The following is a 26,907-nucleotide window of genomic DNA, read 5'->3' as shown; positions in this document are numbered from 1 at the left end:
TGGCAAAGAGAATACAACAGATAAGGTTAGCCAAAAACCCGGGCACATTTTCCAATAACAAGAGCAAACTCCACAATCACAAATTTGAAATCTTGGTTGAATTCTGCTTCTAGTTTGCACTTAAAAAAATGTGCTAGCAAACGTTATATATGACCTGAATTGATGCACCATTTAATTCAGGTTCTGGAAGCTTAAGAACATTTCAAGTAGTGCTGGCACAAAGGTCCTCTAGGTGATGAGTGCCCTCTGCCTGCTGAACGCAGTGCCAACCAGAGCCGTGGCCTGCAGTGGCCTGTCCAACCGCACACCGCCTCCCCCCTCTTCCACGGGTGCTTCCCCGGGTCTCCACCGGACAGGAAGCTTTTCTTTAACGTTCTGAAAAAGGTAGAGGACAGGCCCTAAGATCAGGCCCTCTGGTGGTCTTTATGATCCACCTACGAAGGTTTTCTGGGAATGTTACATAAGCACAGTATTTGAAATATAATTCTTATTCCAGTTTGCTATTTTTAAACATAATTTTTTTTTAAAGATCTTATTTATTTATTTGAGAGAGAGAGAATGAGAGAGACCAAGCACATGAGAGGGGGGAGGGTCAGAGGGAGAAGCAGACTCCCCGCCGAGCAGGGAGCCCGATGTGGGACTCGATCCAGGGACTCCAGGATCATGACCTGAGCCGAAGGCAGTCGCTCAACCAACTGAGCCACCCAGGCGCCCTTAAACATAAATTATTAATACATTTAAGTAACTGTTTTCAAATCAGTGTTAATTTTCAAACATCATCCATTAAAATGAAAACCTTAAGAAACCCAGATAGGTAACTTGTAACTAACTGACAAACAATTATGCTCCACAAAACCCACCGACATTTAGCCGAGAGAGCTAGACCAGGACTGGGCACACAGCAGCCACGCACCAGGCTCACCGTTCTGCCACAAACGGTGGGGGACCAGGTCCTGCAGAGACCACCGCTCACCATTTCCAAGAACTCTGAAGTTCTACCAGACACTGGGCTGACGACTCAGCCTGTGGTGTGGCTGCCAGAAGCAGGGTTCCTCAACCCTTCTGACCACGATCCACACCAAGAAATACATCTCACGTCCCCACGCTCACATTACGTGTGTGTATGGGTGACGGACACACGCACATGGATAAGCATCACGAATCCCAGGTGGCCTGCAGCACGTGCGACTCCCATCTCCGACACTACCCCCACTGGCTTCGTGGAAAGCTCACCTGGTCCACAAGGAAAGCAGGCTGGACCGAATCCTGCTGCAGAGCTCGACCCTGGGTCCTCTGCATGAACATGCTAAGCCCTGCCTGCCTGGCCAAGGATCCACAGGGCAGAGTGGAGGGCTCAGGGGACCCTCCCTGGGGAGGGTTCCAGGAGGCAGGACAGAACAGCACAGGGCATTTTTCCTGGTGTCGGCACATCCAGGCTCTTGGTGTGGCAGCCCCTTGGTACAGAGGCCACTTCTTTGCAGTATTCATGCTTACACTGCATGCTGTAGGCTACACACCCTCTCTTAGCTCTTCTCTTGACCTGGCCCACATGGCTAAAGTCCTTGTCTTGAAGATGAAGCCTGGAAGGACAGAGCTGCCTCACAGATCCACCGGACCTTAGGAGCTCAGGCTCAGCACCCGCCTGCAGCCAGCACCTCACGGCATCGTCCTACCTCCTAAGGCCCGAGCCACTGCCTGGGGCCCTGCATGGGGCCACCAGGCCCTGCTGCCCCATCCTAAGTGCCCTCTCCCCACTCTGCCCCAGCCCAGAGCTGAAGGCCCTTCCTTTGGGGCAACCGCGCGATCAGGGTGTAGCAGAATCAGAGCAGAAGGCTGGGCCAAGTGTGGAGGGCGAAGCTGTGTCAGGAACAAGGCTCCGAGCCAACTGCAGAGCCGGCAGCAAGACGGGTAAAACACTGTAGTTCTAGGCAGAGCACAGAGGGCAAGGAGTAAGGGGCAGGATTAGCAGGAAAGAGCCACCCTGGAGCCCAGAGCCCCCAGCAGGCCTCAGGGCCGAGCACCTTCCCCTAGCTCTGCACCTTGACCTCCCTGGCCTCCCTCCCTGGTCACCACATGGTCACTGCACAGAGAAGAGGCAGGGCCTGGCCAATGCACCTGGCTAGCTCCGCTCTACTGGCCCCCTCTGTGTGTTAGCAGGTTAGGCTATGTTTAGAACACCAGGGTCCCGGACTGCTAAAGAGTTTCAGCTCTCCAGAAAGCCCTGCCTAATGCAGAGCGCAGGAGAGGGGCCGTGGCACTCTGAGAGGGAGGCCAGAGTCTCCACAGCTTCCCACCGGCATGAAGCCCCACTACCTCCTGCCTTTTATAGTTCACATCAGGAAAGCCCCCCTGCTCTACAAAACTACACCCCCAAGACAGGAAACACGTGAATACACACTGCCAACAATTAGAGCCCAGAATATATATAAAGCGTTTCTTAAAATCAGAACAAAACAAAGAACCCAATAGAAAATGACATGAGATGTGAACAGACACCTCCCAGAAGTCCAAATGGCCACGTAACATTTGGGAAGAGGCCGGGGCTCACTGATAACCAGGGCAAGAGCACAAGATACCCTACAGAGCCACCACGTGGCAAGAATGCAGTCCACGGGCACCCACAGGACACACTGGTAAGGTCGTGCACTGCACAACAGCCCAGGAGAGCACGGCAAGGCCCAGAGCAGCACTGAGTGCCCGCCACGGACACCCCAATGTCCCCCGGCCACAGAACCCCACACTAACAGGCCGGGTCAAGGGCAAGGCACACAAACACACTGTTGGTCCCACTTGTAGTGAGCTGGACAAAGGGGACTAAGCTCTGTTGTCTGGGGACGGTGGGCTGTTGGGCAGGGGCTTCTGGGCCTGGCGGTATCCACCTCCTGATCTGGGAGTGGTTTCTCGCTGCGCGACATGTTTTTAAACTCTTCTGTGCCCACTAGATACTTCACACCCTTAGGAGTGGTTCAGAACAGATTTTCAGACCTACCTCTGCTGCTCCCACGTGGTGTGGGGAGTGCTTCGCTTCCTTTAGAACAGCCCCCCAAGTCTGGAAGCCATTTAAAACTCTGCATAAAAGCCACAAGCCGACCCCCTGACGCCAGCAGGGCCACCAGCTGCAAGGAACAAGATGCAGGCCACACGCAAGGGGCCTAGGACCACTCGTTCCACAACAGAAAGGTGGACCCAGGGCTGCCACCCGCTTCAGAGTAAATGTCGGCCCGTTTAGTGTAAAACCAGTGAAATCCACATTGGTCCTGAGGTTCCTCAAATTATTCAATTTGAGCAAATACTCCTGAAAACTTGTGGGAACGGCCCCAGTGCTCACTGGTCTGACTTGGCCGGCAGGGAGGCCAGGTGCGCAGAGCAGGGCGGCTCCCTGACATGGAACGATGCCGGAAGCTGTGACCGGGGAGCCTGGAGGCACTTACCCAATGTACTGTAGCGGGTGACTCTGGTGGATCACAATCCTACACGTGGGGCAGGTGTTATTCTCTTCCAAATACTTGACCAGGCAACTCCGACAGACTGTTTGCAAAAGCACATGCATGTCAGAAAGTGAAACCAGAATGCAGATCCCGACACGTCCTCGGGCTCGGCACGCACTCCAGCCACAGTGCAGACCACCTCGCACGTGGCTGCTTCGATGGGACACCTGCCTCTCAGGTCTCACCAACAACGGAGAAGTCTCAAGTGCTCAATCAGGCGCCTCACTCAGCAGGTCTGGGGTGTAGGGATAAGAGGGACGAGGCACCTAAGTGAGGACGAGGTGCCCAGAGGTCAAGAGCTGAGACATCACTAGAATGCACTTTAGGGTCTCGTCCGAATATTCTCACCACAGGGGCTAACAGTTACAATTTTCATCTTTGTCTAAAAAAATCACAAGATTTTCTGTGTATAACAGAATTCGAGAAAATTCAATGAGAATAACAATTTAAAGCTATGATTACCTTTAAAATAAAAGTTCCATCAAAATTGGCAAATGTTTTATTTTCTAAGGCAGAAAATACAGGATCAAAAGTCATCTGCATTCCAGGCATTGGTTTTATTGCAAAGACCCTGTCCCCACAGAGGGCTCCTGCCTGGCATCCTCAGCCACCGTCCCAGCGGCTAGCTTCAGGTGAATAGCACCTGCTAACTGTTCACTCAAGACGGGGCTTAAATCACCCCCAGTTCAGCACAAGCTGGGTCTTCTAAACATCAAAACACAGGCTCATTAGCCTTGAGGAGCCAAACCACATTTCCCTGTTTAAAAAGTTTAAGGAATTCATTTGGAAATTTTAAAAATAAGCATTTCTGTCCACTAGAAATGAGTATTTTGTCATAACGCAGTTATACTGGTTTTGCGGTTACACAGAAATAACTAAATTTTCCTGTATTTAGCTTTCTTAAATGATATCGCTACTCAAATTACCCATAATATTTTTAATTTGAAATAATTTCTCTGATTTAAGATCTTCTTTAGTCCTGCTTCTGTGTCTTGCTTTGTGCTTGAGCTAAAAGCTTTTGGTGAGAAAAAAAGAAGAAAGAAATAAAAGAAAAGAGAAAGCCCAAGGATCAAGAAACCACAAGGCTCGAAGCTGTCATAGGCCTCGTTCGTTCTAGGACATTCCGCCATGCACATATGCAGACACTCAGTCACATTTCTCCCACGTCTGTCAAACACCATGTTCTAGAATATTCCCCACATACACGTGTGCAGACACTCGGTCACCGTGGTCGCGTCGATGAGATATCCGCTGCATAGGCGGCAGGTGATGTGGGCGTTTATGTCCCAGAGTTTAATCTTTCTGGTCAACATCTTTGGCTTCTGCAAGAAAAAAACACTTATTAAGTAATATCTGAAATACTCCCATGTGTTTTTTTTTTTTTTTTTTTAGATTTATTTATTTTTAGAGAGAGAGGGAGAGAGATAGCATGAACAGGGGGAGGGGCAGAGGGAGAGCGAAAATCTTCGGCAGACTCCCTGCTGAGCAAGGAGCCCGATGCAGGGCCCCATCTCACGACCCCGAGATCACGACCTGAGCCGAAACCAGGAGTCGGACGCCCAACCGACTGCACACCCAGGCACCCCTGAAATACTCCCAGGTGTTCCATCAAAGGTCCAGGCTCAACATAAATCAAGCTACAGCACATCCCCCTAGAAGGGCTCAGCTACCCACCAGGGCCAGGTCCAAGCTGCAAAGACTCTGGGGCCCGACTTCCATCTGTAGAATGGAGTGCTGTAGGTCTTCTCACAGAGGACCGTGACTGTCCTGCCAGACACCCGACGGGCGGCACCCCGCAAATGCACCACCGCTTCTCCTTAACCACCGATGACACTGCCCCCTCCAGGCCCCCCCGAACCTCTCCTGCTCAGGACTGAGCTGAAGCCAGCTGGTGAGGTGGGTGGGTGAGTCAGGAGATCCGCGCAGCTGCAGGAAGAGAGGCTGCGGGAGCAGGAGGCTGTGGGGTCACTGCCAGAGCTTCTGGCTCCTCTGTAAAGCTAGGGGACAAATGACCCTGAGGGACGCTAGTGGGGGCAACACTGGCCCAACCTGAATGAGAAGCAAGGTCCCCCAGTGAGGCCTCATTGTGGACACATGGGAACAGCTGATAAGCACATGCAAAGGTGCTCAACCCACAGATACATCCACACACGCAGGTCACACCACATGTCATTCCTCAGACATTCCAGTCGACGTTCGGTCCTGACAAGTCCCAGGGAAGCGGACAGTCAGAAGGGCTGCCAGCCAGATGTACCCGAACAGAATAGGAGCTGTTCCATTTCTAGAGATTTATCTTAATAACGGGACAAGTTCAAAAGATGTTTGCTGCAATTGTTTAAAATGGCAAATCATAGAAAACTGCCACCGAGGACTGGCTAAGAAAGCAATTTCATTTAGCCAGCAGGGGCGCCAGACACTCCTCCCCTTCTCTCTGTCCTGTCCAGGGGAAATCCAACCGGCCCCCCAGGACCTCACCCTTCCTGGGCCTCAGCAGCCTCTTGGCCCAGCACAGCCCAGTCCCACAACTGGGGGTTCCCAAGGCCACCTGCCGATCCCCCTCACTGTCCCACAGGACATCAGCATCGCACACGCCCCAGCATCATCAAAGTCCAGACACTGGTGAGCTGAAGTGCTGACATGTTGTTTCTGTCTCGGGGGCGGGGGGTGCGCCCCTGCCTGCTCAGCCCCACTGTACCAGTCTCTCCCTAGACCACAGGCTCTATGAAGGTTGGCTTTGTTACTGCATCTCCTGAGCTGTGCCAGGAGTTACAGCAGCTCTTGGGGACGTCCACATCCTACCCCAAAACCTGTACGTCGCCTCACACGGGAGACGGTCCCAGATGACCCTGTGGGCCCCATGTCATCCCAGGGCCCTTAAGAGGGGAGTTGGGAGGGTCAGAGTCAGAGAGACCGGGAGACATGACGCTGCGGGCTTGAGGGTGGGCCACGGGCCAAGGGTGCAGGTGCCCCAGAAGCTGGAAAAGACAAAGAAGCCAGAAGGAGCCAGCCCTGGGGGCACCTTGACTTCTGACTTCGGCACTGTCAGGTGACACATCTGTTCCAGCAGTAGTAGGAAACCAACCCGAAATGCTGCTCCAGTGAATGCCCACAGACTGAATGTCCCCAAAGTGAGCATTCCTAACAGAAGTCTGCACAAAGACCAGAAACAGGCCTGTCAGAGTTGAGGGCGTCACTGAGGGCGGCTGGTTCCCAGGCCACTGGGCAAGGGCAGTCGCTGCTTAATGCTGTTTCAGAGAAAGGGGAAAGAAAGCAAACCACCCGGGGGACTTGCGGCCCACGTGCCTCCGCGTGAGGTCCGAGGGCAGTGCTGGCCATCCCTGCCAGGGCGCAGTGCAGCCTGGGGGGCGCCTGGCCGGGGCTCTGTGGCTGGTGAGGGGGCAGAGGGCCTGGAGGGAGCAGCAGTCTGGAGGTGAACTGTCAGAATCCACAAACTATCAGAGTGAGTGAAGGCATCTGGCTGGCGTCGCTCACGGAATGGCGTGTGTCTACACTGCAGTCCCGCTCCAGGATTTGCGTGGAACGCGAGACAAAAGCAGACCCTTCTGCTGTTCACTCACATCTCTCCTCCCTTCAGCGTCAGGCTAGAGCAGACACGTGGTCCCCACTGGACAGGGCCCTTCCCACCTCCCTTGCAGCCAGGTGTGTCTGTGGGTCGGGGTTCGCTGACGTTACTAGGAATCCAGTAAAGATGAAATGGGGCTTGGTGGACCATTCTCAGAGGGTTCCTGTGGGCCAACCAGCCTCATCTGGTGAAGACGGGCCCGCTCTGAGCCGACCTGGGTTTGCATCCTGTTCTTGGCACACGTGTGTGCACTGAGGCCCAGCCAGGTGGCTGGCCTTCGGGGAGCCCAGCAGCACCGAGTGCAGCAGGACATAAAAGGACAGATCAGCTGCGCGGATCTCCTGACTCTCCTGACTCCTGGAGTCATCCCAAGCAAAGCAGAGCAGGAAACGGGCCTGCCGACATGGAAACCTCACGTGAGGCCCACGCTGGCCCCTACTGAGTACTGTTCTCACGTCCTCCACCTTCTGTTGAGCAGCCGTTTATATGCCAGCCACTCAGGACATGAGGACATGCAAATATTCCTACCACACAGTAATGTGCTCAGCAACAAAATATCTTCCCAACCACCAAGTAACTGAGCTGCCAAACTACAGACAAAACAGGGCTCGCTTTGGCCACACATATACTAAAATTAGAATGATACAGAGAAGATTAGCTCAAGGATGACACACAAATTTGTGAAGCCAAAACAAAGTCCCAGGTCACGCTGGCACAGATGGGGCCTTTGGCCCCTTTGAGGGACAGGGTCAGTGTGAGCTCATGCTTAGTGAGCAGGTGGGTAAATAGATGAAGACGTGTGTGTGCATGTGAGTGTGGACTCCCACACCTACCTCCCAGCTCTGTCCGTTGGGGGGGCCTGGGAGTAATGGCTCCTTGGCGGCCTAGGTCCCAGTGTGGACACACCACTGTCCGCCACGAGGCTCATGGGTGCAGGAACACGGCTGCCGTAAGGCGGGGCTGGGAATGCAACAGAACTGGGGCAGAGCATCTGGCCCCAGCTCCAAGGGCTCCACTGGCCACACTGGCGACAACTGGAGCTTCAAGATACGGGGTGACTATCATCAGGAGAACAGAATGAATCAGACTACAATCAACAGAATAACACAGAAGTTCACGCGTCCACACTGAGACAGACAAGTAAGGAAGGGACGTGAAGGTGAGCTGATCCCATGGAAGCAGGAGTCACCAGCCACCACGGACCGAGGGGACAGTTTCCTCAGGAACCACCAATGGAGGCCTTGCTGAGAGAAGACTCAAAAAGTCTCCAAGACCCCCCGACCAAACACTTCTTGGGCACAGAGTGAGAGTGGGGCGTCCCGGTAGAAACACTGTGTAGACGTCACTTGCTGAGTGAGGGGACACCCAGGTGGGCACCAGGCGGCTGACAGACCGCTGTGCCTCCTGGAATCATGCCACGAGGGACACAGCACCCCTCTCGAGACCCCTGTTAATAGAGCACACACGAGTCTCACCCACAGGAAACCCCAAAGGAGGCAACCCCAAGGGAGGCAGGTCGCAAGAGACAAGGGAGGACGGAGGGGGCAGGCCGCCCGAGCACAGCGCCCGGCTGAGGGGATGGCCCCGACAGCCTGGAAAGGGACCCTCTACCTGCTGACCCCCCACGTCAGGAGACGAGAGTGGCCCCAAGGCCAGCCACCCTCCCGTACTCAGGCCTATGAGGAGCTGCACTCAGGAGGGGAAATGTCCACTGTCACCATCATGCAGACATCCCGCCCCTGGGCCTCCCACGCCTGGTGGCCCCTGTGCAGCCCTGGACACTGGACAGCAGTGGGCATGAGCCAGGGGAGGAGAGTGTACCCTCCGCACGCTGCACCTACCAGCAGAGCCCCGGATGCCTCGCCCGGTGCGTCTTAGAGCCTCTCGCAGGGGCTGGGAGGCAGACCCCACGGACGTCAGGAGAGGTCAGCAGTGCGCGGGAACGGTGGGCTTTTCACAGCTGTCCATCCCTCCCCACGCGACAACACAGGCCGCTGAAGGGCCGGCCTGGGGGCCGGGCGAGACTGCCTCACCTCTTCTAGATGTCTTCGGTCCCGTCCTCCTGCCTGTGCATTGGGCGCTCAGGCTGCGGCTCTGATGCGGTCAGTCCTCGCCTGCGGCTTCACTCTGCCCTGCGGGTCTTCACGTCTGCGCCTCCCTGCTGTCCCTTGATCTCTGCCCATTTTCTGGCACAGAAACAGCCCCCGTTATTTCCTGTCAGCTCATTCATGGAGGATGCACACGGTCCCGTAATGAAGCTGTCTAGAGTTCTTAGGTGAGTCCCACGTAGTAAACAATACAACACGGTCAACCGCAGCTGTTAGTTAAGAGGAAATCTGGAGACGTGGGAGTGGCTGTACCCTAATCTCCCCTAGAGCTGTCAGATATTACGTTCTAAAGGAGTTGCAAGGAAATGACTTCTGTGGCGACAGTCTACTCAGTAAAATCCAGGGTACATCTAGGCAATTCACATGCACTGAAAGAAGAGAAAAATCAAAGTTCAAACTGCATTTACCTGTACATGGCAGATGGCAGCCCGGAACGCTCTGCTACATTGTGAGGCCTGTGGAGACACACAACACAGGGGCATCACCCACACATGCGGTCCACACGGAGCCCATTGTCCCCTGCCAGCAGCCTTGGCTTTGCCCATGTACTTGTTTAAAACAACCAAGAGGAAAACAGGAATTACTGACACTAATGAAGGGGCGGCTGGGGGGCTCAGTCGTTGAGCGTCTGCCTTCGGCTCAGGTCATGATCCCAGGGTCCTGGGATCGAGCCCCGCGTCGGGCTCCCTGCTCCGCGGGAAGCCTGCTTCTCCCTCTCCCTCTGCTCCCCCTGCTTGTGTTCCCGCTCTCATTGTGTCTCTCTATGTGAAATAAATAAATGAAATGTTTACAAAAATAAAATAAGGGGCATCTGGGTGGCTCAGTCGTTAAGCATCTGCCTTCGGCTCAGGTCATGATCCCAGAGTTCTGGGATCGAGCCCCACATCGGGCTCCCTGCTCCGCGGGAAGCCTGCTTCTCCCTCTCCCGCTCCCCCTGCTTGTGTTCCCTCTCTCGCTATGTCTCTCTCTGTCAAGTAAATAAATTTAAAAAATCAAAAAAAAAAAAAATGACATTAGTGAAGAACCAGAACCGACCGCAGAGACGTGGACAGATCTCAGTGGCAGTCCTGTAGCCTCCGCACCCCACACCTGCCCGCAAGCGCCGGTGTCACCAAGGCCCAAGGGCTGCTGGGCTGGGAGGCCCTATGGGAGGTGTGGGGGCAGGGGGCTCCATCACAGCTCCAGAGGAGGGGGCAAATCTCAGGGGTGACCTGATGGGAGGCTGGGACCTCGGGGAGGGACAGGGAATAGTAGTATTTAATTGCTGTGATTTCTGTGTTTTTTGCACCCTGACATCCCTCCTCACATCCTGTAAGGCGAGCACGCAGGCTCCAAGCTGGGTTCCAGGCCACGGCAGGGGTCACGGAGTTCTAGGGGGAGACGGGCACAGACACCAACCAGCACAGGGCCAGGGTCAGGGCTCAGGGAGGGCCGTGTGAGGGGCCTCACTGAATGGAGCCTGGTGAACACAGCTGAGGGGAGAGGGTGATTGTGAGGCCTCCGGGAAGACCTGGGCTCCCACTGTGGGTGACAGGGAGCCAACAGGTTGCTCTCAAAGCTCCAGGGGGGTGGGGGTGGTCTGCACCCCAGCCTGCAGGCCCCAGGGTGGTCAGGCTGGTGGCCACGGTGCCATGTGGGGGCTCAGTCTGAGACGCCTCCAGAACCTCCATGGACCCTTCCCTCCTGCCTGCCCACACTCTCCCTCCTCTGTGGGAAGCCCTGAGGTCTCCCCACCCTCCAGGTGGGAAGGTGGACAGGCAGGGCTGGAGGTGCTGTCCCTGCTCCCTTCTGAAGCAGGGACACACCTGAGAAAGCACCAGGGCCCTGGTGGCTTAACGATAGTGGTTAAGTACAACCTTGGAACGGTGGGTCTAGTAATACTTAAATCATGTTCACGTTATATCCAGTTTATGTCATTTTTACTCTTCAAGCTTTCCACACTGCATTATTAATTAATCTTTGAAGCTCAATTAACTTCTACAGAAAAAGGAAGACAGGGAGGGAGGGAAGGAGGAAGAGAGTTACTTGGCTGGTTAGGAAGACTACCAGGTGTGTCTAAGGCACTGACAAGAGAAGCAAGACGAGGAAAGACGGGACCTAGTTCTAGACCAGGGCTGGCCAGAATGCTCTGGGATGATGGGACTCCAAGAATCCCCTCTGCCCAATAGGGTGGCTGGTGAGCCCTTGAGATCTGGCTACTGTGAATGAGGAACTTTTCAGTTATTTAAGTTGTATTGTGGCTAGAACACTAGACCTCAGTGAACAAAAAAGACACAAAAAAAGGCTCCCTAGAGCCTACATCCTACTGGAGAAAGACAGACAATAAATAATAAATGCTACACATGGGTAAATTACTTAGTATGTTAAAAGGTGATAAATGCTATCAATAGGAGCAGAGAAGGGGAGTCAGGGCACTGGTGGGGGGGAAGGGGGTCAATGAGTCTCTCTTTGAGAAAGTTACATTCGAGCAATAATAGAACTATGCTATTGGTATGAATTATGAAGAACTTTATGCTGACAAAGTTGAAAATTTATATGAAATTGATAAATTCCGCGCTGTGAATTGTACAAGACTGTTGAATCTCAGATCTGTACCTCTGAAACAAATAATGCAATATATGTTAAGAAAAAAAAAAGAAGAAGAAGAAGGCAGCGGGAGGGGAAGAATGAAGGGGGGGAAATTGGAGGGGTAGACGAACCATAAGAGACGATGGACTCTGGAAAACAAACAGGGTTCTAGAGTGGAGGGGGGTGGGAGGATGGGTTAGCCTGGTGGTGGGTATTGAGGAGGGCACATTCTGCATGGAGCACTGGGTGTTAGGCACAACAATGAATCATGGAACACCACATCTAAAACTAATGATGTAATGTATGGGGATTAACATAACAATAAAAAAATTTTTTAAAAAATTGATAAATTCCCAGAAAAATAACTCACCACAATTGAGGCAAGCAGAAAAAACCCAGAAGTTCTGTAACTATTAAGGAAGTGGACTCAGTCGTCAGGAACACCCCAGGCCTACCATCTCAAGGGCGGTTCTACCAAGTGTTCAAGGAACCCAAACAAACCTCCTCAAACAAATCCACTCAGACAATCACAAAGACAGTATTTTCCAACTCATTTTATGGAGGTAACATGCACACACATCAGATCAGAACTGAAGGAAAATCACAGACTGAACTCACTGGTGGCCATCGGTGTTAAAATTGCAAGCACACGGAGTCACCTGACCCAGGAGTGTCTGAGCAGGAGGGTCATGCTTGACAAACTAGCTTTATCCTTACTATGCAAGGGGGCTTACTATGAGGGAAAAAAGTAATTTGACAAAAGACAAAAGGAGAAAAATGAGAAGATCTTCCCAAAGATGCACAGAAATCATTTGATAAAATTCATTATCCACTCATTATCCATTTAAAAAACTCTTAGCAAATTTAGAAGCTAATAAAAGTTCTCTGTTTAAAAGAAACACAGGGGCGCCTGGGTGGCTCCGTCAGTTAAGTGTCTGACTCTTGATATCGGCTCAGGTCATGATCTCAGTGTCGTGAGATCGAGCCCCGTGCCGGGCTCCACGCTGGGCATGGAGCCTGCTTAAGATTCTCTCTCCCTCTGCCCTTCCCCCACCCTAAAAATAAATAAATAAATAAGACACAAACACAAATATGCACTCAAAGGTTTATGCCTGAATGTTCAAGGCAGCTTTCTTCATAATAGTCCCACATAATAGTCCCACAATGGAAAGAGCCACAGTGTCCGTCAACGGGTGGTGGGGAACAGAAAGTGGTCCATCCACTCAGCGGGTACTGCTCAGCAACCAAAATGAACAAAGGACAGAACTCTGTGCTGCAGGAAAGAAGCCAGACACAAGGACCTCGCAGTGCATGTCCCACCGGACACACAGTTCTAGAAAAGGCAGATCTGGGTGCCTGTGGGCCGGCCAGTGGCAGGGACTGGTGGCCGGAAGTCTGAGGAGATGGCAGGGTTCTGGGTCAGGACTGGGGTGTGGGACAGATGCACCAAAAGACACCAACCACACCAGAAAGCTGCGGTGAGCTTTAGCGTGGGTAGACTGTACCTCTGTTAAAAGTGCATTTTAAAATTTAAAAAAACTACAACAAACATCATTCCTGGTGGTGAAATTGGAAAAACAAAACAAAAACAAACTCCCATTTTATACCAGGCGTCTCCCCCACCCTCATCCCCAAATAATCAATTCCAGGTGGATGAAGACCAAATGTGAAAATACAATTTTAAACCTTTGGAAGATACTAGGGAGAACATCTTCCTGACCTCAGGTGAGGAAAAGATAACAAAGCAGAATCAAAAAGCACTAACCACAAAGGGAATGACTAATAAAATCAACTTCGTTAAAAATAAGTGCATCAGATAATCAAAGGACCCAAGAGTGGAAACAGCCACAGTGGCAGAGAACACCCCACACCTGAGACTACAGTCCAGCCAAGGCTCCACAAGGCTGCTCCGTAAACTAAGCTTGAATGTCAGTCCCTGCTTGGGATGGAGGAGTTTCACTTCACAAAAGAGAAAATCCAAATAAGCATATTTTTAAACATTCAGCTTCATAACCAGAAATGCAAGCTAAAATCCCCACGAGGGTCTGCTACAGGTCCACCACGCTGGTGAACACCTTCTCCCTTGCGTCTGCCAGCCCCCAACTCCGCGAGACTGCTCTCAAGACCCCAGTGACAAGGACATTACCAAGATAACCCACCTCCCAGACCCCTGGCACCCTCCACATCTGACTCCCGAATCCCTTCCACGTGGCTCCCTGCCGTGGCTCTGGCCCTGGTTCTGTCTCACGCAGGCTGGTTCTATCACGCGCTCCGCGCAGGTGCCGAGCCTTCCAGAAGGGCATGGGTGGCGTGTCTCTCCACCACAACTTTCAGGCCAGCCCAGGCCCACAGGCAGTCATCCTGGGTGAAGAGGCCCAGCCTCCCCGTCCACTCACCGTGGGCCACCCCTCCAGCTGGCCTCCACCGCCAACAGCTGTTCACCGGTGCCTCTACCCGGGCCCCTCCGCGGCACACCGCACACCGCACCGTCTGGGTCACGCCCCCCCCAACTCCTGCGAGTGCCCTTCAGCGGCTGCTTCCCCACCCCTCCATCACCGCGTTGCACCTCCATCACCGTGACTGTCCTTTAGGTAAATACACCGGGTTTGTTTTGCAGGGTGGAAGTAATATGCACCTTTATTCAACATGATTTGGAAAGTAAAGAATAACACTAAGGAAAACACCCTACAATCCTAGGCACCCCGAACTAACTGCTGTGCTTAACGCAATGGTGGGTTTCCCTCTGTGGGCATATCCTCAAATACTTTGAACAAACACATATATCCTAATTTTTACTAGAAAGCCATCCTCAGACTACATATGATGCAATGCAATAGGGCTTTTATAAGGCATAAACTACGCCGGTGTCTTCGCACATCAGGCTCCCGGGTCACAGCTGCAGCTGTGCCCCCTGACCCAGAGACGCAGTGCTTGGGGGCAGCCCCCCACCAGTGGGCCCCTCCTGGGAGCACCCCCCTCAGGGCCAGAGCCAACTTCCCTCCCCTCAGTTCCAGGGCCAGCCTGGACCCTCCTCAGGCCCGCCTGCCCGGGGACCCCCCAGGAGAACCTGCACCCGCCTCCTCACGCAAATCCACACCCAGGGGTTGTGCTTCTTCCCGTTAACCAATTCCTACAAGAACCTTCAAGTTTTCCACTTACTTTTTAATTAGTTTTGCTAAGTGGTATGTTTCTAGGAAAATCTTCATCAAAATCACCAGCACAGAGTTGATCATAATGCCCCATAACCTTTATCAAACAGCTTTACTGAGAAATATTTGTCAAAACATAAACTGCACGTATTTTAAAGAGACAACTCAGTTTTGACATTCGCCTGGGAGAGGACCACCACAGTGGAGATACGGCCCCTCTCCCCAGAGACCCCCGATCCACCCGGTAACTGCACTGGGGTGGCGTGTTCTGGGTGCTGTGTTTGCGGCTCCTCTCACTCATCCTGTTTTGAGGCTCACTCATGTTGGGGCACCAACAGCTCATTCTCGCTCTGAGCAGCGTCCACTGCAATGTTGTTGGCCCGCTCACCAGTCGATGGGTATCTGGGCTGTTTCGTGTGGGGCTGTTAGGAACTCATGGCCACATCTTCCGTGTGGACAGATGCTCTGGAGTAAATGCCAACCAGCAGACCACATGTGGCTGCTTGACAACTTTTTAAGAAACTGTCAACCTGCTCTCCCCCCACCATCCCCGCCATGTCCAAGCACCAGCTGCCCTGTGGGGGGCATGCTTTCCTCTCCTCCCTCCTGACACCACCCTCACCCCAGTCCTGCCCCTTCTGCCCTGAACACCATGCCCTCTGTCAGCCTTCTGTGCCCACGGCCATCCCCTGCACACACCATGGCTCCCATCTGGATGGCAGATGCACCCAGGACAGGCCTCCCTATGTCCACTCTCACCACTGATTCAATCTCGTGGACAAGTCTGAGCAACACGTAGAAAAGCAAATCAGACATGTCCTTCCCGCATGAAACCCTTGAAAGGATCCAGACTCCTGATGAGCCATGCCCTCCTGCCATGCTCCAGCCCCATCAGCCCTGTCCACGTCAGGGTTCCATCCATGATCAGTGTCTGTCCATGTCAGGGCACATGCTAGCTCCGTGCCCCTTGGCCTCGCCTACCTCTGAGCTGTCTTTGCACCATTCCCCACCAGCCTGGCCCTCCATCCTCAGGGCAGCAGGCTGGCTCCCTGAGCCCCCTGGTCAGGCTACCGCATCCCCAGGTCTAATGCCGGCCTCTGTCCCGTCCCTCACACTGTCAGCATCTTCAGGGTGCGGTGCCCAGCCTGCTCCCCCATGGCACTGTGAACCCCCACAGGAGGGCTGAGGCTGCATCCTCACTGCTGGCCATCATGTCTAACTGAGCACTCACCCCTGAGCTGCCCAATCAACCAGAGAGATTTCTGTCTTCACCCAAGTACTCGAGAAGACCAATTCCTATTTCCACATGAAAATCACCAAACTGAACTCTGCTCCATGCCCAATGCCCTGTCCTCCCAAACCAGTCTGTTATGATCTTGGATCCGCACCTGCTGCTCCATCTGATGGGCCTCTCTCTCTCCCCCCAACCGCAGGACCCGCGTCAGCACGCGACAGGTGCTTAAGACAGAACCCTACTTTTTGTTGTCTGTTCCACTGTAGCCTCTTCTCTACGGCCTACCTGACCCCATGACCCTGCCTCCCAGAGCCCCGGCTCCTCACTAGTCTCCCCATGGCACCCACTGACCCGTTCCCTGTGTGGTCCTGCTCCCCCGTGGGGCCTGGCACACGGCAGGGCTCAACAGGTAGTCGTCAGGCTCACGCACTCTGACGGCCACACGAGGTCCTCAGGCCTGGAAGAAAGGACGGCTCTGCCAGGGCTCCGCATGCAGGCCAAACACCCAGAATTCATCGACATCTCAAGATGAACAGAAGCATATCATGAATGTTCCTTGCTGGGACACTGAAATCAGGTCAAGATGACGAGAAAAAGGGAAACTTTAAATGTATTTCTATGTGGCTACATACTGCCACAAAAGCTTTTTTAAAAAAATAATGAGATAACATAAAAAGTGCTTTGAATTTAGACTCTCAAAAGGACAGTGAAGTCCCTGCTCCACCTTCTCCCCTAACTTGGACCTGACACCCCACCCCCACCCCAGCCCATGGGCCCGGCTGCACCCCTGCTGCCCCCACGCCCACCCCCAGGTCACCATAGTCTCAGCCCTGCAGAAAGCTGCAAAGGGCTACCTCCCCAGGCCTTGTCCTCGCCTCCCCACTCAGGGACGCCACGGGCCACCACCCACAGCTATTCTCCCTGCATCCCTGGGTGTTCTGAGGAGCACGCAGTAGGATGCCTAACGTGTTAAATGAGTGACTACCAACTCACTGATATAGCAGACTGATGCCCATGTCCATTGCTGCGTTTACTCCCAATTTTTACTTCTTAAATGAAGGGTTTATATACATCTGGGTGTAACTTAGTGACCTGAGGTACAGTCTCCAGGGCGGGCTCCCAGGCACATGTCCTGAGCAGCACTGAGGCCCACCCACATCAGAGACGTCCACCTTCATCAGCCTGAAAGGCTCCCAGGCACCCATCCCTGTGGCCCAGCCCCTTCACTTCCTGCCACGTCCCACTGGCCTCCCACCTCCACGTTTATGCAGCTCAGGAGCCCCGACCCCAAATTCAGACCTCAACTACCTGTGCTCCACTTGGAAGGCCGGCATCGCCAAGCATAATCTGGATTTCCTGCCAACGCCAGCTCACCCCACCTGCGGCTTCTCGCTCACCTCGCACCCACGTACAAGAGATGGGGGCAGCCATGGCCCTCACACCTACCCCACTTGACTGTGCTGTTCAGGTGCACCGGGCTACACACCCCCGACACAGCTCCTGGGAATCCCGTGAAAACACGAGTCTGAGCGGGTGGCTCCGTGGCATGAACCTCTCCAAAGGCTCAGGGAAAGCCAAAGCCTTCCAGTGGCCACTGAGGCCCCAAGCCAGCTCTCTCACTCCACTCTGGCCGTGGTGGACTCCCTGCTAGTTCTAGAACACCCTAGGTGTTCTCCCACCTCGTGGCGCTTGCACCTACTATAGCTGGGACATTCTCTCTCATGCGGATACATGGGACCTACCTCACCCCCACCAAGCCTCTCCTCAAATGTCATCTCCCCAGCAACACCTTTAGGGACCATCTTGTGGACAATTACATGCCCTGCATACACTCATGCGCACACAGCACAGATCTAAGATATTACCCTTGGATTTATAATCTACCTATTTATTTTGTTACTACCCATCTCCCTATCCTACAAGGCCAGCCACGTGACTGGAAGTATTAAAAATGCACTAAAAGGGTTATATGATAAAGTTGAGAAAATCTTCTCAAAGAGTAGATCAAGATAGGAAATAGAAAAGATCCAACATCCAAACAACAGGTGTTTTAGAAAAAACAGAAAACTGAGATAAGGAGCTTTCAAATACACTTTAATATTTTATTTCTTAAGCTGGGTAATGAGTACACAGGTGTTCATTAGTATCTTTCTCTATGCTCATTTGTAGGCAATATTTCATGATTGGGAAAAAATTATTCAAGTATTTCCCCAGCTGGAAGAACCATCAGGCCACAAAGGCCTGAGTGCCTGGCACAGTGAGTGAAGATGCACATGTCTAACCAAGTCCTGGAATCTGAAGACATCAAGGGTACAAGAAAGGGTCCTACAGGTTCTGGGGGGAAAGGAGTTCACAATGGGGTGGGAGTCAGATAGCACCGGACTTTTCATCAGCAGCAGTGAATCCTACCAGTAAAAGCGGCAATTCTTTCAAAGTTCTGAGGAAAAGAGACTTTAATGTGGAATTCTACACCAGCCAAACTATTCGTCAAGTATGGCTGGAAGCCAGGGCGTTTTCAGGCGTCTCAGGGAAGGTGCTCAAATACTCGTCCCAGGCATGCCTATGGAGACCAGTGTGCTCACAAGTTATCACGGCCTTGCGCTCAGGGAGCTCCAGTTCCAGCTGCTGACGAGACATGCCAAACTCATCAGCAAAGAGTGATGAGCACCATGAAGAAAGCAGATGAGGCAGCGAAGCAGAGCAAGCGGGTGGAGGGGCTGCTTTAGCCAGCGGCCAGAGGAGAGCGGTGCGCAGGGACGTCTGACCTTGGACCTGGAGGGAAGGGCCAGAGCAGCAGGCGGGGCAAGGGACCCCCGAAGCGCAATAGGACCACTTTGCGGCCGGCTGGCCTGGAGGACGAGGCATCCACACAGGACAGGGGGACGAGGACAGAGGGCCAAGGAGGGCACGGACTCAGACACGATCCTTGAGAGTTTGGAACAGGAGACAGTAATGTCAGACAATGTCAGGAAAAAGGGAAGGTGAGATTAGAACTCAACTGTATAATAGATCATTACATAATCACACCCATTTTAACTCCCAGATCCAACCCCTGGAGAAGATGAAAAACATGCCGTGAAAAGGGGCTGTTGGACCCCAGGATTCTTCCAGCAGGGGCCAGCTGATGAGGCTGTCAGCTACAGACATGCACCCCCCTTCATGAAAAAGGCTGACTCAGGGTAGAAACAAGAGCCCAGAGGGCAAAGCAGATAACCAGCGGGCTCACCCTGAGCTTAAAACCCAATCAAGAATCCCGACTGGGGGGCGCCTGGGTGGCTCAGTTGGTTGAGCGACTGCCTTTGGCTCAGGTCATGATCCTGGAGTCCCGGGATCGAGTCCCGCATCGGGCTCGGCGGGGAGTCTGCTTCTCCCTCTGACCCTCCCCCCTCTCACGTACACTCTCTCTCTCTCATTCTCACTTTCAAATAAATAAATAAATAAATCTTAAAAAAAAAAAAAGAATCCCGACTGGGGATCCCCACTGGGTTTCAGAACTGCGTTGGGCCTGTGACTCCCTGCTACGTCCACTTCCCCATTCTCAACTGGTAAACCTATACCTGTCCTGCTGTGAGGGGTGCCCTGAGAAGGCAATCTGTCTCACTTGGTTCACAAGTGTCCAGGACCAGCACCCAGTGGATTGCACCAAGCGGATGATCCAGGGGAGGAGACTCCAGAGCTCTGTGGTTCAGGCAAGGTCTGGGACTTTGAGCTGGTGCTACAGTGGGACGAGACCCTGGGGAACCTCAGGAGAGGGAGAGGTGTATTTGGCATTTGGGAGGATACGAATTCTGGGGTGCCAGGACTGTGGCAGGCAGAATCCTGAGATGGCCACGAGACTCTGGCATACACGTATCTCCCACCTTATTAGCCTAGGTACTGCTGCAAAGGCATTTCTGAGGATGTAATTACGGTCCCAAATCAGCTGACCTTAAAACAGGGCAAGCCAAATAACATGGTCTTTCAAAGCAGAGTGTTCTCCAGCTGGTAGCAGAAGAGCAGGTCAGAGGGGTGAGTCCTACCGGCCTGGCAGAAAACAACCTGCTGTCAAGTACCCACCATCCTGGGACAAGAACTGTGGGGCCTCTAGGAGCTGAGGGCACCCCCAACGGACAGCCAGCAACAAAGCAGGGCCCCAATCCAGCAACCACCGAAGATGGGCTAGTGAGCTCAGAAGATGACTCAAGTCCCAGACAAGAGCCTCAGCCCAGCACGCTGATTTCAGCCTCTGAGGCCCTGAGCAGGAAGAGCAGCCACACTGTGCTAGACTTCCAACCCACGGAACTGGGACTATAAGTCGGTGTCCTTTAAGCCACTAATTTTGTGGCAAGTTGTTATGCAGCATTAGAAAATTAATGTAATGGTATTTAAAGAAATGGAGTTAATAGCAGAAGAAAGGGCCAGTTTCCCAAGCATGTAAAATAGAGTGACCACCAGCCCTGGGACCATTTTCATTAGGCAACTATTCTCCCAATTCTGGAGACAAGGAACAGGTTAATAAACAAGGGGCAGAAGCTACAGCCTCTTTGTCTGGACTGAACTGTGCCTACCTCAAATTCCTGTGTGGGAGCCCTAAGCCATCTCCAAAGATGGAGCCTCTGGGGGCGAGAGGGTTAGATGTGTAAGGGTGGGCCCAGATGAGATTAGTGTCCTTGCAAGAAGAGCCCGCAGAGGGCTTCCACAGCCAGGAGGCAGCCGGTCCGCACCACGAACCACAACTAGCACCCTGTTCTTGGACTTCAGTCCCCAGGACAGCGAGAAATAAATGCCTGCTGCTTAAACCACTCCATCCATGACATTCTGTTGTGACGGGTAAGACACCCCTCTTGTGATTTCTGATGTCCATCTTTTTCAAGAGGCTGCCTTCAACGAAAGGCTGGGGAAAACGAAATGCCTCTAGCCATTCCTGTCTCTACAGTAAGAAAGGCACTTACTTTATGGAAAATAAATGTTATTTGTCAGCAAAAGTCCTATTTCCATTAACGATTTCAAACCCTTCCACCCACTGAACCTTCTGCCAAAAGCATCAAAACTGATGAGTAGGGCTCGCCCATGTGCCTGTGAGGAAGGATGAAATGGCCGGAGGATGCCTCCCCATCAGAAACAGAACAGGGAGGGCCCGACTGACTTGCCCCCTGGGAGGACACTGGGAACTGCGGCACCAGAAGTGCAGCCAGCGGGGCTGACCCAAGTACCACCACAACCTGACCGTGTGTCCCCGATGGCGCGACATGAAGCCCTCACTGGCTCCTACGAAGGGATCTCCCAAATCTCAAGCCTGACTCTGCCTCTCTCTCATTCCTTCAGTTTATAGAGTACACAGGGACAACAAAGGTGGACAACACCGTAAGTGAAGAATCAGAAAAATCCAGGTGTGACACGTCACCTAGAAAAGTCAACCCTGCGGAGGGCAAGGGGGGAACCTAAAAAGACACTAAGGGGCCATGACCTCCAGGGCCAGTCTGGGAATGCAGGTGTGCCTGGTTCAGGAGGCGGCATGACCCCCAGTGCACTCTGAGAACCCAGGTGTGCCTGGTTCAGGAGGGGCATGGTCCCCAGTGCCACAGAGGGAACCCACCTGTGTCTGGTTCAGAAAGGACATGACCCCCAGTGCCACTCTGGGAACCCAGGTGTGTCTGGTTCAGGAGGGGCATGACCCCCTGTGCCATGCCCAGAACCTGCCTGGATCTGGTTAAGGGAAAAATGCCATAGAAGACATTCTTGAGACAAGTGGAGAGATTTGAAAATGAACAGGAAATTATTAGCTGGTATGTGAACCAAGTGCCCATTTCTCAGGTGTGATAATGACATTGCGGATGTGTGGAGACCATCCTAATCCTGTGACTTGTGTGCTCTTGAATTATTTAAGGAACTTGGTAGATTGTTTGTAGCTACTTTCAGATGATTCAATAACAATAAATATGTATTTAGAAAAAAGAGGTAAAGCAAGTATGTTTTAGCATATAATTAGCACATAATTGCTAGATCGGGGTGGGGGTACAGAATTCTTTGTTTTTCTCCATTGTGTTATTTTCTGAAATAAAAATGGGGAAGGCTGACCCTTCTCGGCTCCTCAAGTCCCAGCTGTGGCCTGTGTCTGTTTCCTCCCAGGCACACAGGGGTGATCAGAGGGCAGACCTGGGGTGGCTTTAAGAACCAGACAAGTTGATACACAGTACCTCCAGGACAGGGCTACACAAGGTGTGAATAAAGATCAGTTTTTAGTTTTTTGCTGAGCATCCAACACCGGCCAGGCCCTGCTGAGCATCACCACACTTTCTGCCTCCATAAAATCCAGTTAGCAGGGGTTTCAAAGAGGAATGCAGACAGCTTTCTACTGTTTGCATATTTCTTGCTAAACATCTGGAATTTGCTGTTATTGCAGCAAAGTCCAGAGAATACTGATTCATTTGCAAAATAATCCAATTAACTTCCACTCTCCAAATTCACCTAAATATTAGCAGTTCTCTTCAAAAAAGCAATCAACCCAACAATCAGTTTTTAAGGACTGTATTTTCTAGCGAGTTTTATTTCTTCTCAATGCGTTTTGCTTAATTTAATAGACAATTCTGAAAAATGCGTCTAAGCAAGGATCACACCTTAACCCTCTCATTATGTGTTAAGTGTTTCATTATTGTTGTCATTTGGCCTTCAGAGAATTCAGTTCTGTAGGGAGGAACATGGCAGATCAGAAAAGATAGTCTTATTATTTTTAGAGGTCTTACTTCTTAAAATTTAATGATAAACTATCAACTTGTAGAACAGTATGGTTCTGTTTTTTGAAGGACAATGAATTGGGTAGCATTTTTGCACTGTTAACGGCAAATATTAGAAGGGCAGTAAGAAACTGTCCCCAAACCTCAACATACTTCAATAGTAAAATTAATTTTCAATTTCAAATTCGATTCCGACCACTAAGCAAATAGCTTCAAATGAAATAATAAATCCTGGCATTTAATAAAGAGTAACAGTATAAACCAAAACAAACCTTGCTTTATAATTCAAATCTAACAACTCAAATAAGTCATTCCAATCACTGGCAAAGGGCCCTGCCTCACACTAGCAGGGTGGAACCCTGGCAGGTCCAGAGAGAATTGGGCAGCAGGAGGGGACACTTCCTTCCACAGAGAGCTCCTGGGACAAGTCCCCCCCCCCCCCCCCGGATGGGTATGCTTTACAGCTCCATGCTACAGCCCCAGCCCAGAGTGCCAGAGAGAGGCATGGTACTGGAGTCTAGGCACACCAGGGAGCCCCAAGCCCTGAGCACTAAGGCCCTTACATTCAGGATCCTGGAGCATGACTTCCTTACAAGGGTCAAATACCCAAAACGTCTCAGGATCTCACCTCTGAAAAACTTCTTACAAAGGCCAGTTTATAATTCCTGGAGCAAAATCTTGGGCAGGAATAAAAGGATGCTCTGGAAACACTGAAGTCACTGAACTTGAAGCTATCAAAGAATTCTACAGCACTCAATTTAATTTGCAGGGTTGGCGGGGGAGTTGGTTATGATTTGCTACAAGTGCAATTCCCAAGAATCTTCCCTATTTATAATTTATTTTCCCCCATGTTTAAGTTCCAGCGGTTTTAGTCATTATGTTGATATCAGAGAAACCTATACATTTAAAGAGATAGCTGAATTGTTGCAACCTTATGCTTAACACACTGCTCTATATACAATTCTGCTAATTTACTTACAGGGTATTTCTCAGGTACAGGCCCTGTATTAGCTGAAACCTGGTAAACGACAGGTGTTAAGATGGCCACAGTGACCCTCACCCCCACTCCCAGTACACACACCCTTCCTCTCGAATGAGGGCTGGGCCCAGTGACTAGGTTCTAACAAAGAGAACATGGCAAAAGGGATGGGATGTCCCTGCCAAGATTAGGTCATGAAGACTGTGGCCTTCTCGCTTGCTGTCGTGGTCTATCACTGGCTCCCCCTCACTTGCCCGATGAAGAGCCCCAGGGGCTGAGTGAGCGGGCCTGGAAGCACAGTCAGACACACGGTCAAACCCTCAGATGAGACCACAGCTCCAGCCAGCACTCTGAAGGCAGCCTTGTGAGACTCTGAGCGAGGATCCAGCTAAGCAGTGCCTGGATTCCTGACCCACAGACACTGTAAAATAATAACTGATGTTTTAAGGCACTAAGTTTTGGGGTAATTTGTTGGACAGCAATATATAAACAATGCAACCATGCAGCACTATCACACCTTTAAAAATCCAAGAATAGGAAAATAAAGAGCCTAACCAAACCTGAGTGCCCAATTTGGCAAGTCTTTTCCAAAACTTCACAAAACAAATTAAGTTTTAAAAAAGGAACAAAAGCACAAAAAAAGAAAAAATCAGAACTAAGTGTTGAGTAAAAAGGTCCCAAGTGTGGTTACATTTGGCAAATAAAAGTTCCTAAGCTGGACTATGTGGGGACTCCATTTGGTTAAGATTTGGTCCTATGAAATGTCAATCTGAAAATCTCAACGGGTTTTCTCCCAAGTAACCAAGCAATGAAGTTGTGGCACAAAGTGAAATACTGAACTGACCAGTTCAAGTGTCTCTCCTGGGAGTCCATATAGCTCAGAGTTTTAGATTTGTATCTTGTCCTACTGCCCAATCTCTGGATAAGTTTGCAAGCCTAACACACGTTGATCTTTCTAAAAGTATTCCTGCTGTTCACTCATTCATTCACGCACTCACTTCTTCATTTAACAGTTGTGTGCTGCCTGCTGGCCTCACACCAGGCAGCCAGGTCTGGGAGCTGAGCTGGACAAGGCCCTTGCCCTCTTGGGCTTTTCATTCTCTCAAACTCCTCCAGCATGATCTTACTGGACACACTCTGGAGCCATTCCCCAATCAAAGAGCAGCACATAACACACCCTATTTTTTCATTAGCACTTTCAAATTAAAGGAGAACACGGGTTCTAGATGAGTCTCATTCAAAGGTTTCAGAGAAGCAAAGACCCCCAATTGCTAGGTCCTTTAATATTTTCCTTTCCGGGAGTGGAGAAGGTGCCTGATCCACTCACCTGATATGTATGCTCGCCTGCTCCAACTTTCCTGCCCCAGGCCAGTGCCCCCAAAACACTTCCCTCGGCTTCCAATACTCCTGGTTGGACCCCACCCCTCCTGGAACTTCCTGGACACTGAAAACACCTCCAGTCTCAGGATGGAGGGCACACCCACACATGGAGAGAGAAGAGGGCAGGGGTGGTTGAAGGTGATGAACACTGACCACAAGGCCAAGGCAAAAGACAGTAGGCCTGGAGTAGGGGCTGGAAGAATAAGGTAGGGGATCTGGGGAGTGAGCACAGTGCTGGCCTGAGGCATGGAGCCAGTGTGGACGAGGAGCTCCACTCGAACCCCCAGAGACATGAGGATGGTCCCAACCCTGCCTCACATGTGTCCCTAGGGCCCAGCCAGGCAGCATCTGCTGAAGGTCAGAAGGTCTGTAGGGCTGGCCCAGGTGCTCATAACATCAGGGTGCTCAAGGGCCTCACAGGGATTTGCACTGTGGGGCTCAGGTGACCAGGATCCCTGATGCCCCCAAGCCTTCACAGCAGGTGGATCCAGTTGAGCAGACTGGACATATTAAAGGCTCCTCTGGATCCTGCCTCAGGGGTCCAACCCGCTGGAGGGCTGGCTTGGGGTTCCAGCATTCCTCAGAGTCCACTCTTGGGGTCTGGGTGATTCCCATCGACTTGCTCAGGAGTTCTGGCCTTCTGAGGGACCAGCTCTTGTCTGGGTCCTGGCCCTCCCCGAAAGCCTGGCTTCTTCGTGGTCCTGCCCCAGCATCCAGATGCTCCCAAATGACCCACCCCGGGCCCTGATCATCCCGAGTCTGTCGCATGGGATGAACCCTCCGCATGGCACCCTGGCCTCCCACTCACAAGGGACAGTCTCAGGGTCTGGCAAGGACTGTTCTAGGACCCCAGCCCTCCTTGGAGCCAGTCTTGGTGTCCTGGCCGTCCTCAGGGACCCAGCCCAGCTGTTCGGCCCTCCCTGGGTCCTGCCAGGTCCTGGGTCCGGCCCTCCTCAGGGACCCAGCCCAGCTGTTCGGCCCTCCCTGGGTCCTGCCAGGTCCTGGGTCCGGCCCTCCTCAGGGACCTGTCTCGAGCGCAGCCCTCTCTGGCTCCTGTCCAGTCGCAGGGTCCCGTCCTCCTTGGTGACCCGTGCTGGGGTTGGACCCTCTTGACGACCCACCCCAGGGTTGGACACTCCTCGGTGACCTCTCTCTGGGTCGGTCCGGCGCTTCCCGGTCCCTGTCTGGTGGGTCTGGGGTCTAGCCCTCCTCCGCGAGCCGTTTCAGGGTCTGGCCTTCCCCGCTGGCCGGTCCCGGGGTCCGGTCCTCCCTGGTCCCTCCCCGATGACCCGTCCCGGGGTCCGGCCCTTCCCCGTGACCTGTCCCGGGGTCCCGACCCCGTGGGTCCGGCCGGCGCCCGGAGCCTGCCGAGCCGTGTGGGGACTCCGCGGGCCGGGCCGACGAGGGGCGCAGGGGCGCGGGCAGGGGTCCCGAGCCTTCCGGGCCCGCACACCGGCCGAGGCCGCGGCCTGAGGAACGGGCGCCGCGGGCCAGGCCAGGCGGGGCGCGGACTCACTGACCTGCCGTCTCGGCTGCGGGCGAGCAGGGCGCACGCGGGGGCAGCGCCGGGAGTGGGGGGGGCGCCGCTCCCTCCGGGTCCCCCCCAAGAGCAGGAGAAAAAAACCCGTCCGGAGTTTAAAACAAAGAGGCGGAAATGCCCGAACGGAGCCGAGCGCCGAGTCGGGGGCGCCGCGCATGGAGCATG

General features: G+C 52.7%; 1 protein-coding gene and 1 pseudogene across 4 annotated transcripts in view; one reads left to right on the top strand and one right to left on the bottom strand.

The window, feature by feature from the left end:
* Positions 1–26,907, bottom strand: part of PCGF3 (polycomb group ring finger 3) — a 55,082-nt gene extending 28,175 nt beyond the window's left edge. For 2 of the 4 annotated variants that reach the window (XM_064584072.1, XM_064584071.1), the window contains exons 1-5: positions 26,723–26,907; positions 9,587–9,634; positions 9,105–9,257; positions 4,693–4,810; positions 3,432–3,528 (exon numbers count right to left, since the gene is read on the bottom strand). In XM_064584072.1, coding sequence (XP_064440142.1) covers positions 3,432–3,528; positions 4,693–4,801 — 206 coding nt within the window. In that variant the 5' untranslated portion in view covers positions 4,802–4,810; positions 9,105–9,257; positions 9,587–9,634; positions 26,723–26,907. Of the gene's footprint in view, positions 1–3,431; positions 3,529–4,692; positions 4,811–7,904; positions 8,112–9,104; positions 9,258–9,586; positions 9,635–26,722 lie in introns of all 4 variants that reach the window. The other 2 variants (XM_064584070.1, XM_064584069.1) reach the window with 2 other exon arrangements.
* LOC123849147 (U6 spliceosomal RNA) lies at positions 7,678–7,771 on the top strand (annotated as a pseudogene).

The sequence above is a fragment of the Mirounga angustirostris genome, unplaced genomic scaffold (assembly GCF_029215605.1).
Source record: "Mirounga angustirostris isolate CCGP_5_RB_7025 unplaced genomic scaffold, mMirAng1.0.hap1 SCAF_2, whole genome shotgun sequence".
NCBI lineage: Eukaryota > Metazoa > Chordata > Mammalia > Carnivora > Phocidae > Mirounga > Mirounga angustirostris.
The sequence above is the reverse complement of the archived record's forward strand: the minus strand, read 5'-3'. Positions and strand labels throughout refer to the sequence as shown.